The 12,904-nt window shown below is 41.4% G+C and overlaps 1 protein-coding gene across 1 annotated transcript in view; it reads right to left on the bottom strand.

Annotated features, from left to right (window-relative positions):
* The window catches only part of pemt (phosphatidylethanolamine N-methyltransferase), a 44,227-nt gene that overhangs the window by 13,887 nt on the left and 17,436 nt on the right, over positions 1 to 12,904 (bottom strand). Inside the window, exons 3-5 of the mRNA XM_058622057.1 lie at positions 10,555 to 10,670; positions 7,274 to 7,419; positions 1,922 to 2,033 (exon numbers count right to left, since the gene is read on the bottom strand). Coding sequence (XP_058478040.1) covers positions 1,922 to 2,033; positions 7,274 to 7,419; positions 10,555 to 10,670 — 374 coding nt within the window. The remainder of the gene's footprint in view (positions 1 to 1,921; positions 2,034 to 7,273; positions 7,420 to 10,554; positions 10,671 to 12,904) is intronic.

Below are 12,904 nucleotides of genomic sequence, written 5' to 3'. Positions count from 1 at the left end.
CTCGTCAGTGAGCGACCGCTCTTCATGAAGAAACGCTGCAACACAAAAAATTCCCGATATGCTCGACAACAAAACATTTCGATTTTTCACTTTACCAAGTAGCGGCTGGTGCCAGTTTCTCTCACGTCGTGGTGGTGCTTCGCACAAAAAAATACTGAGCGTCGTGCAGCAATTTCGGCCCTCACCTTATTTATTTAGCAGCATGAGCGCGGCTCGTGTTCCTGTGTTAGTGTAAGTGTGTGTGCTAATGTGTGTCGGCTAATCTGCCATTCAGGTCACAGAGAGAGGCCAGTAAGTGGCCTAATATGTGGGAGAGATTGTCTGGCTCTCAGGAGTATGTACGGTGTGGGTGGACGCCCATGGGCAGCCTCTCTCCTCCTGAGGTTAGTTCTGTACCACGATTATATGCGTTCCCATACTCAGAAAATGCAGAAACTGCTTTTGTAAGACAAACGCAGCGTGAGGTGTTCTGAGACAGACGTGTCCATAGCATGCAGGTAAGAGGCGGAGCCTGGGTCGAGCACGACAGAAGATCACAGGTGTCACCTGATACCAGCAAGAAGTCACACTGGTGTCCGCCCATTATGTGCTGTATCATCTATTTTACTCTGTAGGGGAATTATAATTTACCACATTTACATCATGTGCTACTGAAGAAGACCTGGAACAAGCAAGTGAGGCCATTAACTCCACAGGAACATGTTGAAGTAGAAGCTTATTGTACCACAGACTTTCATTTAGACTGAGTTATTTTTGCACACTGGTGGCTATTCATTTTTTTTTTCTTACTCCCAGTTTAGCTTCAACTAACAAACCAGCAGACCAGATATTATCCAGAGGTTTAAATAGGGAGATGGCAGGATAAGTGCTGGAAAATGCCTGTAGCAACTTTACAAACTGAAGTTTGTGTTGCACTGTCAACCACTCAGTCCTCGAACCAAAATCTACTGAGAAAAAGGAATTGTTGTTGAAAAATAAGTCCAAATATCTTATTTTATGACTTCAAACTTCAAAAACCATTTTGAGCCCAAAATATTGTATACAGCCAAGAAACGCACCAGACCTTTTGAAGCTCAGCCTTAGGCCCAGTCTTAATGTGTGGTTCTACACCATAGATGGCAAAGTAACCGACAAAACCACAGAATAAGCAGTTAGCTTAGCAGTTCATCGAACAGAACAGAAGGTTTATCCAAATACCCTTGAAGGAATAGCGAGTGACAACCCACACCAAAAAAATCTGCTTCAGTTCACAGGAGATTTGAACCAAAGTGTTTCACTGCAGAGGCAGCAGCACAGATGGACGATGGAATGAAGACAGCAGTGGTGGAAGCGGAGGACGCTGCTGTATCTCAGAACCGCGCGGAGGGTCGGAGGACCGAGACAGAGAGACAGAGATAGAGATAGAGAGAGAGAGAGAGAGAGAGAGAGAGATGTAATATCTAACAGCGGAGAGCAAAACAGGGCCAAAATAAGTCTCAACAAAAAGAATGAGCAAGAGTGCAATTAGGAAGAAAATCGGCGTAGCTCGCTGTGAGCAAGAATGGAGGGCTAATAGCTTTTGTTGGTGGCTGAACTTGCTAACCCCGGAGCGCTTGCCTAGCAACTATGCACACCAGGCACGGAGTGATGCGGTCACAGTTGTCATAGAGACGAGGCACGTAAAACTTTTTTTAACTCTCCACCTTTTCACTGTCTTTTTTTTTTTTATTTGAAGATGAAAACAATGTCCAAGTTGGAAACAACATTTATTACCCGCAGGTCGCGACTTGTCTGCCTTGTTTTTATTCAAGGGAATGAGGAAGTGTGATAAAAACCAGGTTTTGGCCTGCATGAGGACTCCTGGTCCTAACACGGTCAGTGTTTATGTCAGAAAAGTTCCTAAAGAGTATACACACACAGACACACACACACACACACTTACGTGAGTGCCAGGCCGAGGTAGTTGGCAGTGCTGCCCCAATACATCGGGTTTTCTGTGATGTTAAAGGGAAAACCTGTCACCTTCTCCTCCATCAGGATTCCAAAGTAATCACCTGAAAAACACACAACACAAACACATGGACCCCGATGACAAAACACACACACAAACACGGCTTTATGTTTACACTTCCTGCTTTGGCGTGTTTTGTGAGACTGGACTTTATCCCACTTGGCAGGAGCAGCGTGTGCTCTGAGGATGAAACGGTTCCAAGCGTGTCTCCACGCTCCGGTTCATCAACAAGTTCAGGCAGACTGTTTCACACTGTTGCCATGGTATCCACTGCCATCGACCACGCTGCCTTGTTTTAAACTCAAGACCTGACAGATATTTGTGCGTTTGTCACTCCACAGTCGCTTTTGACGCATTTGTGGCAGAACGGCGGCAGACACTGAAGTCACACTGAGAGCCGCTGGCACGGCACTGTCCTGTTAGTGCCGCACCTCCGTCACCTTTCTGTTACTGATGTCAATGATACGACCACATGTGGAGGGAGAGATGGAAGATTACAGCACCAAAAATGAGAAAGAAAAACAATAATTATATATTTGTGTCATTCTTATTCTAAGTAATAAAAAAGCAAATTAAGTCGTTTTTTTTTTTTTATGTAATTGTTGACGCAGTTTGCCATGGCTGTGGTTGAAAAACATTTTAAGAGTAAGTGTTGCTAGGAGACCTGCTGTCAACTCACCGACTAGAAAAACATCATAACACGAGTGTATTAGGAGATCATGATGAAGTGACACAACTCGGCTTTGCTGCCAGGTTTTCAAGCTGCCAGTCACAACAATAACAGTAATAAAAAAAAAATGTAATCCAAAACCTTGAAAATCTATCAATTACTGGATGAAGTTGAACTGTCAACACAAATAATATAATAACACTTGAGATGGTGACATAAATGCAGAAAACATTATGTAAATGTGATGTGATGAGTTTTCTTTAGAGAAACTACAGTAGATACAGATACAGTAATGGGAAGTGTGATTGCATGCAGGGGCGACGCAACATGGTGGGCAAGGCAGGGGCCCTAGGTTGAGAGGGGGCCCCTCACACAGAAGACCCACTTAAGAGGCACCATGAAACTAGTTTGCATCAAAAAAGGAGAGCGAAGGTGAGGATAGAAGGAAAAAAAAACAATTTGGTCTCGAAATGTCTCTGAATGCAGTGGGAACACAAACTGGGGGAAATTTTGGCCGAAAAAATGATTTTCCCTTGTAATTTCTTCTTTCTAATATGTAAGTTAATTGTTTATTTTTACTGTATATTCACTCAAAAAGCCAATTCATAGCTTCCATATCTACTAATTGCAAGCGCAATTTGCATTACCATAATTACGTGATGGTGGTTATTGCGGTAATTTCACTTGCGCTGTTGCAGCAAGCCGGCGAATCAGCATCTTTCTCGCCGAAAAGAACTGAGTTGGAACTGTTTAAATTTCAAATTTAACACACAAAATCTGGTGTTCATGTATAACTACAGTGTTGCTTTTTTAATACAAGATTTTAAATTGTTAACACACTATTTTGACATGCAGTAAATTGTAAATATTATTGAATGGGCAAAAAATGGGCAAAAGCACTTACTCACTGGACATTTTCTGGCCCTTTTATGGTTAAAATATTCACAAGTCCAGGCAGATATTTTAAGGTCTTAAAGGGTTAAAAAAGTACACTTGCGTTAATGTAATGTTTCATGTAAAGAAGACAAGAACAGAAGTTGGAGCTTACTTCCTGAAATGTCCAGAGAAAAGTAGTGCTGTGTTTTGAAATCCAACGAGGGAGACTCAACATAGGCATGGTGGATGCATTATGATTTTCTGTTTTCCACAGATGTACGTGATCTGATTTGCCTCGTCTATACCGGCAGGTGCTGCCACAGCTGTCCAAAAAAACCAAATAAGTATTTCCTTGAAGGTCTTTAACCGATGGGAGGGGCAGCTGAACTCAAAACATTGTTTGCTGTAATCTGAGCACTTACTGTACTATGGCTTGCTACGCAATAAGCTGCCCAGGTACTCTCCACAGACACACACACACACACCCACACAATGACCCATTTTCCTTGTAAAAAGGAAATGAACATTTAAACTCTTCGATAATGCCTCCCTCGTCCACCCGCGCTCATTTTGCATGCACACACCGTCAGGAAAAAGCAACCTGCTGAATAACATGCGGCAGCGCTGGCCCCGTTTTCTGCCTAAAAGAGGCCGCTAATGTCCCAAGTTACATAACGGTTTTTTATTATGTATGACAATTTAACCACAAAACACCACAGGTAGAGCAGGGAGAAGAGATTATGTAAACAAATCTTTTTGGTTTTGAATAGAAAAAGCTGGCCTTCAGAACAATACGCTAACCTAATTTCTGACCTCAAACCTTTTTTTTTTTTTTGTTATGATTATTATTATTTTATTTTCCATGTTCCAGCATCGATGTTGTTTTCTTGTGGTTATGAAATTGACTAACCTGGATTTGCCGGTAGAAGGAATGATATCAGTGGGGTGTCGTGGGTCTACGGTCGCAGTCTGGGTGGGCCAACACGTTTACTGTGAAGGCTAATTTGATTGTGTGTGTGTTTTTTTTTTTTTTATCGGTTTGAATCATCAGGTCACGGTGACTCAAGAGGATTAATATCGAACACATAAAGCACATCCAATTACAACACAAGCCCACGGACTATATCCTCCACTACGTGTGTTTGTGTTTGTGGAGGCTCACGGAAACTCTGATTGAAAATATTCAGTCAAATTTGTAGAAATGATCTCGTCCCACAGCTGATGATTTCACTTATTTCTGATTAAATAAATGACCTTTTTGTTGAGCTGATCAGTCGTTTTTCTCTATATTGCTCACAGAGGAGAACAGTGTGTGAAATATTAAGACGCACAAGATGTTTCGTCACAAAAAATTTAATTACTGACACATGTTTGATGAATTTACAATTGGTACTGAGAACTCAGAAACTAAAAGTAATGTGCAATATGGTCGGAAGCTCAAAAAAGTGAATAATAAGTGAATTTTCTTATAATCAGAAACAGTCATTTAATCTTTCTAGGTAAAAATCAACTTGTGGTCTGAACAAAAAAAAGATGTAAGACATAATATAAGGACTTAAATTCACACAAAAGGCTGTAGGTGAATCATTATAAACATATTTTTTTCCCCTTTAGTTTGCAAAGTTTGACAAAAAGCAACTCAACTTAAGTGTTACATTTCCAGAGTTAATTATAGAGTATTAAAATCACCTTTGTTAAACTTAAACACTCTTTACTTAAAGAAATATCTAACCTTTTCCTTTTTGTGATAAACTCTCAGAAGCACAATCTCCATTGTTTTCTTTGTTTGAGTATTTATTGCAACCTATAGCCAGCATCCCATGTGACAAGGTTAAGTGTCTCTACATACAGTATATGTGTAATACAATGGTCTGGATCATTCAAGAGTGTTTAAGCACTCAGTTCTCATAAGTCACTAAAAGCAAGTTATTATCTCTGCAGTGGTGTAATTGTGGGGATAATTTCCACGTAACCTTTGTAATTGGAGCAGCACGCTCATTTCGACGCACGTGCCTCGACAAAAAGCCGCGTTTTAGAAGAATTTCTGCTGATTCATAAGCCTGGTTCCCGCTGCGTGATTTTCACTCCATTTTTCTGGGCACTGATTAGTTTTGGAGCTTGCAGACAAAATACAGCCCCAAAACGGGTTAGTTAGCACTTAAACAGCTGACTCCACTAACCCGATGGATGTGAACTCTTCAAAGACTCGGCGATTGAGGACCACAGATGCATCCCACACACTTAGCCCAGACACTTTGAATTAGAGTTTGCAATAACATCGGCCAAAAAGTGACCATTGAACTGAACAGGGATCCACAAAAGCTTCATACACACTGTATTTACTCTATTTGCCAGGCACTGACTCTGGAGTCGTGTCAGTGAAGGTTCTCAGTCATCCAGATCATAATCTTCTTCACCTCTCACTAACAGACGGAAGTGAGACCTGCACTCTTTTAAATCTATGTTGAAGCGACACTTGTTCCAGCAGATTTTTGCCACCTAGAGCTGAAACAATTACTCGATTATTAACTGATTATCAAATCAATCGTCAACTATTTTGACAATCGATTTGAAGCTTCTTCTCCCTACCGTCTTTTAGGCCTTCCCTTTCACTTATGCTGCCATTTGCGCCCGGATGCCCTTCCTGACACAAGCCTTCCCATTTATCCGGGCTTGGGACCGGCACTGGGACTACACTGGATGTGGTTGGCTTTTTTTGTTGAACTGTCATCCTTCACGAAAAAAAACTTTGATCATGTTCCATATCTTGGAGATCGCAGAGTGAGACGTGCCAACAGCCTCTTGCATTTTGCTTTACCAGCTCTGCATATAAAGCAGACTCTTGCTCATACATGAACACAACACCTCCTGCCATCTCCTGTCACCTTCTGCTGCTCCGGCTGCCTCCCCTCTGTCGACACGAGGAAACAGCGACGGGCTGAGTTCATCTCAATGTTGTGATGAACAAAGCTGGTGCAGAAGCTCAGATACAAGTCTTGGCGATGACTCACTACAGTGACCCAGAAACTAGATATGGGCATTTTCCCAAGTCAACACAAAAGTGTGATCATACTTGTCCTGACAACAGAAAAAAAAAACATGTTTGTCTCAGCGGCAAATGTCACAATATGTGTGTGTGTCTGGTAAGTGAGGACACAAGTGTCACTTCACGTGTGCGGCCGTGAGTGCGAATGTGTTCACGTGCCAGACTGGTGACTGTTCGCTGCTAAAGAATGGCCGGTTTTCCCCTCGACTCACTCGTGACACATTTTCAAGTGGACCTTTAAGCTCATATTCCATTCTGTTTTGCATAGGGTAACAATACACAGTTTTTAATTATTTTCCTCTAGATGGACAATAGCATCTGCCAGGCTATCACAGACATGAATGGAAATTCATTATTTTCTTGCACAAAAAGCACTGTATTACAACGGGTATTTGTTGTCAGTAGGTTCTGAAAGCTGAGCTGAAAACGCGAGCTACGCTAACTATCGTTCTGTTTCGGGGGGGTTTTCGGCGTGAGTTTTCCTTTATATCTTCAAAACAAAACTATGTATCTAACTTGTATAAAACACAATAACATTGGCTTCTGAAGTTGGTCTGAAGACATGGATGCACATTACCATGGCGTATGTTTTACGACAGCTGCAACCTTTTCCAACTTTAGCGGGACCCCCGAGATCAAATACTACATTGTCTCGCCTTAACGCTTCTTTGACATAACTTCCATTACTCACCTAAGAAAGTTCCAGTGAATCCCAGAGTGAGGAAGCTGCTGATGACGAGCAGAGTACCCAACACCATGAAAGCAACACCCGTGTAGAAAACCTCCGTCCTCTCCATCACTTCCCACCGGGCCTGGGCCTTCATCACCACTGTTATGCTGCAGGAAAAATGACACACAACAACCAAAGGATCAAACTTAACCCAACAGAACACACTCTGAACACACTCAGCCTCCAGGAGAGAGCACATGCTGTAAAAGATAAGAAAGAAACACAGAGGATGTTCAAGGTGAGGTGAAACGAAGAAAGCCCACTTTGAGGAGAAGAAAAAACATCCACATATCATTCATTGTTTGTGTTCTTTAAGGCCAAATAATGCTGTTTTTAGCCAGCACAAGTTTAAAGGTGTCTGATAACACTGATTTAATGAATAATAATAAAGGTGTGAGTGCCTGTGTGTGCTTTTAATAAAAGAAAAAACAGAAAATTCGCTTATTAAAGCAGTTTAATTTGATATGCATGTAAATACTGCAGCGTTAAACAAGAGAAGTGACAATGTTAAGCATAATGTAATAAATGGTTAGTAATGTAATGGAAACGTCACTCGGTTAAGTCTCTGTAGGTTTTAAAAAAGACTCCTAATGGTTGATGTGAATGGAACACACACACACACACAGTTACAGGGACGGAAGAAACTTTGTGTAACTGTGTGAAACACACTTGTGCATATGAATGCGGGCAAACTTCCTGTTTGAAAGAACTGGCCCCTACAGTAGGTTTGGGGTCAAACAGAGAAAACTGGGTTAGGAGGTCTGTGTAAAGACCTCTGTGTAAAGAGGTCTGTGTTAAAATCAAACTACTGTGAGTCCTACGGCAGTCGTTCCTTTGTCACAAAGGGCAGAGGGTATAACGTGATGGAGCCTGTTGCACCACATCAGACACAAAGAGCGACTGCTGAGCGGTCTGTTGGCGGAGGCTGTGCACACTGCTGAGAACTGGATTGGAAAAAAGATGGGAAAAGAGGAGTGGGGGAGACAATGGACGTATGGGCAGGTAATGGGTGAGATTCAAGTGTACTACAATAATGGGTAATGGGTCACTGCTGATGTAAAACGGGAAATGCAGGACAACCTTCTTTCAGAAACTTATGTTGCACAATTGTATATCTACAATGCCCCGAAGAAAAGTCACATACGCTAAGGTCCTGGTCGTACTTTACAGGGTTCCACGTCCTTGCAAGGCCACTTTGCTTTTCCACACACGCGCGCATACATGACCTTTTTAACCAAAAAACAAGCAAGTGCAGTTGGAGCTGGGAACGTACAATCAGAACGGACTCAAACTCGAGGTGTACATGCGTTCTTCCACGTACAGTGCCTGCGTTAACGTTCAAGCATTGAGCAGACACTTTTATCCAAAGCGACTTACAAGAGAGGAATAAGCTACATAGGACTCGTCTTGGAAAGAACTCCACTAGATGGGAACAGTGGACGGATCCAAGTGCAGGGGAGGGGGTAGGGGTAGAGGAATTGGTAGGACACAAGAGCTTCTTGAAGACAGACAAGGACGCCCCTATAAATACAAACAAGAGCAGTGGGAAAAATGCCATTTCACTGCTTCAGATTCACTGTGCATGTTGGCTCACAGTTTCACTAGAACCTCAGTTGTCAACAATCTCTGTGTCACTTATCTCTTATATGTTCCATTCCCAAGATGAAGACTTCAAAGGATGTGAAAGCTGCATCTGCCAAGCATGCAATCTATAATTTCCAATCAATTATCTGACTTTCTTTGTTATTTCAGTGCAATAACACACTCACAAATGCTCCACAGGTTCTGTCAAAGAACGACTTTAACATGACTAAGCCCTGGTTTCAGTAATTGAACCATTATTCACTTCATCTTCTGCTCCTTGAGAATCAGAGTGAATGAAAATTGCACAGCCACTATTTTTAGGTTAGAGTGTGTTTATCAGCATTTTTGTTTTCCTTTTGAGAAGCACAAGAAGAAGACTGGAAAGACAATTTATCGCTGCTAAGCAGCTTGGTGGAAAAGCATTGTTGCCCGGCAACAAACATCACAGAGAGGCAAAAGGAAAAAGAAAAAGTCTTCTCACCCTAGCATACTGTATATGTGTGGTTGAGTGGACAGGTGTTTTGTCACTGCTTTAATCCACAGTGCAGGGCATGTGCTTCCACTGGTTGCTGTGTGATAGCGGTGATGGATTGACACTTTACCGAGCAGACGGGAGAAGGAAGAACATCGAGGCAGAAACAAACTTTATCTGAAACACCTGAATGCAACAAAACCAAAGATCCTCACCTCAGACACTAGAAACAAAACTAAACGTAGTTTAGAGAAAAGTTCAGGAAGTTCAGATAGTAGCCTGCCATTTTACATCAGCAACAGTGACTATATATACATTGGAAATGAAAAATAAACCAAAAATAAACCCTTTATATCTCGGATACAGATGCAGCCATCTGGTGGTGGTTGCATCATTCGAGATCTGGCAGATACAACCACTGAGATTAATATCAATATTTTGCCATTTTATTTCATTAGAGAACAGACAAAGGAGTATTTTTCAAATAAAAAATGCACTTAGATTTTTTAATAATTGGCTTTATTTGCAAGACTAACCCAAATGAACACATATTTTAGCTACTAACCTCACACAACTAATGTCATTTGTAAAAAAAAGCAGTCTAAGCATCCCATTTTTATAGCATTAAATAGAATATAGTAGTTTTGTTTAATTGTTGCCTTGAAGTTAATAATTAAATAATATGATTTGAGTTAGCTTGCTTTAAACTGTTAAAAGGGATGTTAAAATCCTATATGCGTGAATGTGAAAGAAACTGTTGCTATTGACGGTAATTCATTCATTCATTTGAAAACGTGGAACCGCATGCTTTTATTTTGAAGTGCAGTAAACAACGTGCTGGTTTTCCGGCTGCTGAACTTCGCTCCGTTGTACAAACTGCAGCATTAAGCATTACATGTTGCCGTTTTTCGAAGCTTCCACTACACAACACTGCAACACAACACTAACCCTGTTTGGGGGAAAGATGAGGCAGATATTTTGGAAGTTGTCATGTCGTCCCTCTATATGAGTAGTAGAGTTCAGTCAGTAGACTGAACGAGGTGTAACATAATCTGCTGAATTATTTTAAAGACCCAAGCAAGAGGAAACAAAACTTCTACGCTTCCAGGTCATGAAACACCAATGATGCAAAAGGAGAGAGTGTGAGAAGGGAACAAGATTAAAGGAGAAAGATGTGATGCTTCACCTGTGGCTGCGGTAGACGTTGAGCAAAACGATGACGCATGCCAGGCAGTAACAGGCCAGGTAAGGGCTGCCAAAGACTCTGGAGATCCTCCGTGTTCGATGTTCCCACCGCGCCACCTGGCAAACGACATGAGATGACGGAGATTTATAATTTATTTATAATTTATAATAAAAAAAAACCCATTAAATTGGTGTTTACAGCTTTCTTCCACTGTGACTCAAATAATTAGATTTTATCACTGTTCCACACACACAGCACACCTTAAACTGATAAACTCAACATCACTTATGTAACACTGAAAGTAAAAAGGACACGACTGTAAATACAGCCCTGACGAGATGTTGTCATATCTATTGACAAACTACAGTCAGCTGTGGGCTAGGAAAGCGCACAAGAAACGCAGCAAAACATTAAGGACACAAATGTTGCCATGGCAACACTTTTTCTATGTTCAGGCGGGGGAAAGGTAGAAGAAAGAGCACAGGAAATTTAGGCGAAGGGAAAAATCAAACTTTATAAGTCTGTGTTTTAGCAACTGCAGCAGAACATCTGCTGAAATATGGACAGTCGTTTTCAAGATGCCTTCCCTGCAGTCAGAAAGCCACCTGTGGCAGAGATTACAGGGTTTAGCTCTTTCTTTCTCTCTCTCTTTTTCTTTTTTTTAAATATACCTTTTCTACTCTTCTTTTCCTCTCTTCTGTCCACACCAAGAAGAGACAGAACACTGCAGCGAAAATAAAAGGCCCTCTCTGACTCAGACATTCAAACAACTGCTCCGTGAGACACTGGGACACAGTGAGCAGGACAAAAAATGGAACAAAGGCAACAATAATGGAGGAAATAATGGTCAGATTTAGCCTCACCTGTGACATGTCTGTGAGTGCAACGTAAAAAGATGACGTTAAGACACTTCCGTGTTGGTACGTGGCATTTTAAGACTTAAGGCGTAATCACAGGTGCAGTAGGTAGCACTGACCTTATACAAGTGATCAACAGGGTGAACGCAAATTTCAGAAAAAAAAACCCAACAGATATAGACACTGAAATATTAGAGGTGGAGAGTTCCACAGTTGTATCGCCATATCATTTTTGTCGATATTAAAAAAAAATCAATGGTTGAAAAATTCAATATAAAGACTTTGTGCACTTCAATGAGACATAATTCAATGTTTTACTTAGGATGAGTGAAATGCTCCAATTTTTTATCAAGTGTACTTTTCGCAGGCTATTGATTGCTATAATAAAAGACACATTTTGTGTATTTTTCTTCCTTTTTTTGTATCCCATTTTCTTTAAACCCTGGTTGTTTATCATCTTCTACCATTCACATGAGTCAGTCATTTACACCAGGTCACTGCTTAAATCTATTCCTAGAGCAGCTATCGGAGCTGGAGACCTACTCGCACTCTCTTTAACACATCTACAATCCCTCAAAGGTGACGAGGCGAAGCATAAAAACACTCACTGAAAAGGTGGTCTGCATTCAGTCCGCTGATAATGTTATCAAATTGTAAAGCAAATGGGAATAAAAAGAAAAAAAAGAAGGTGTTGGGTAAGGCGAGCGCAGGGGAGTCGCGTCTGCTTGGCAGAACAAGTGGATCTCCATGACAAATTCAATCAAGGCTTAGGTAACAGGCTCCTTCTGGGCCCACATCGACGCACTTCAATCTTAAGAAACAGGCACTCGAATCAGGTTTGAAGTCAGGACATTAGGGTGGAATAATGGAGGAGGACCTTCTGATGTCTGATGTTGCTTAATGGACAGACATTTAGGCAGCAGAAACTGGAAAACAAAGTTAAAATCGCCCAGATTGCACCTTAATTGTATACACTGAGTACACAGAACTCACAGTAAAGCTGTGTTACCATCGAGTGGAACGGTTCCGTTTGGTACAGTACGGTACTTATTTTTTTGCATTTCAATTAGAAATACCATTTTAGTTTTTGGCACCCTTCCCTTGGAGACCAGAGTAAAAATGTCCTCCATTGCTGCGCCTTGTTCAATGATGTTGTTCGTTGGTACGCCATCACTCTATGTATCTTGCCGAGGCAGCCATTGGGCACAGCCCACAACCCCATCTACAAAAGTAAAGCTACTGTTCTCAATCAAAAACGCAACCCTGCCTTACGGTGTTTCTAGTTCGGTACGATATGTATTTTGATGTGTTTCCATTAGGAATAGTACCATTTTTCCATTTCTCGTTCCATTTCCAATTCTATTTTTTGGTACCCTTCCCTTGGAGGTACCAGAGTAAATGGTACAATACGGTATGGGTGGCGCTAGACTCACAACAGTCAGCTGATTGAGCGACAGAAAGGCGTCACCCACCCTGCAAGCAGCGTTTCTTCA

Source organism: Solea solea, chromosome 21 (genome assembly GCF_958295425.1).
Source record: "Solea solea chromosome 21, fSolSol10.1, whole genome shotgun sequence".
Classification (NCBI taxonomy): Eukaryota; Metazoa; Chordata; class Actinopteri; order Pleuronectiformes; family Soleidae; genus Solea; species Solea solea.
This window is presented reverse-complemented; position numbering and strand designations above follow the sequence as displayed.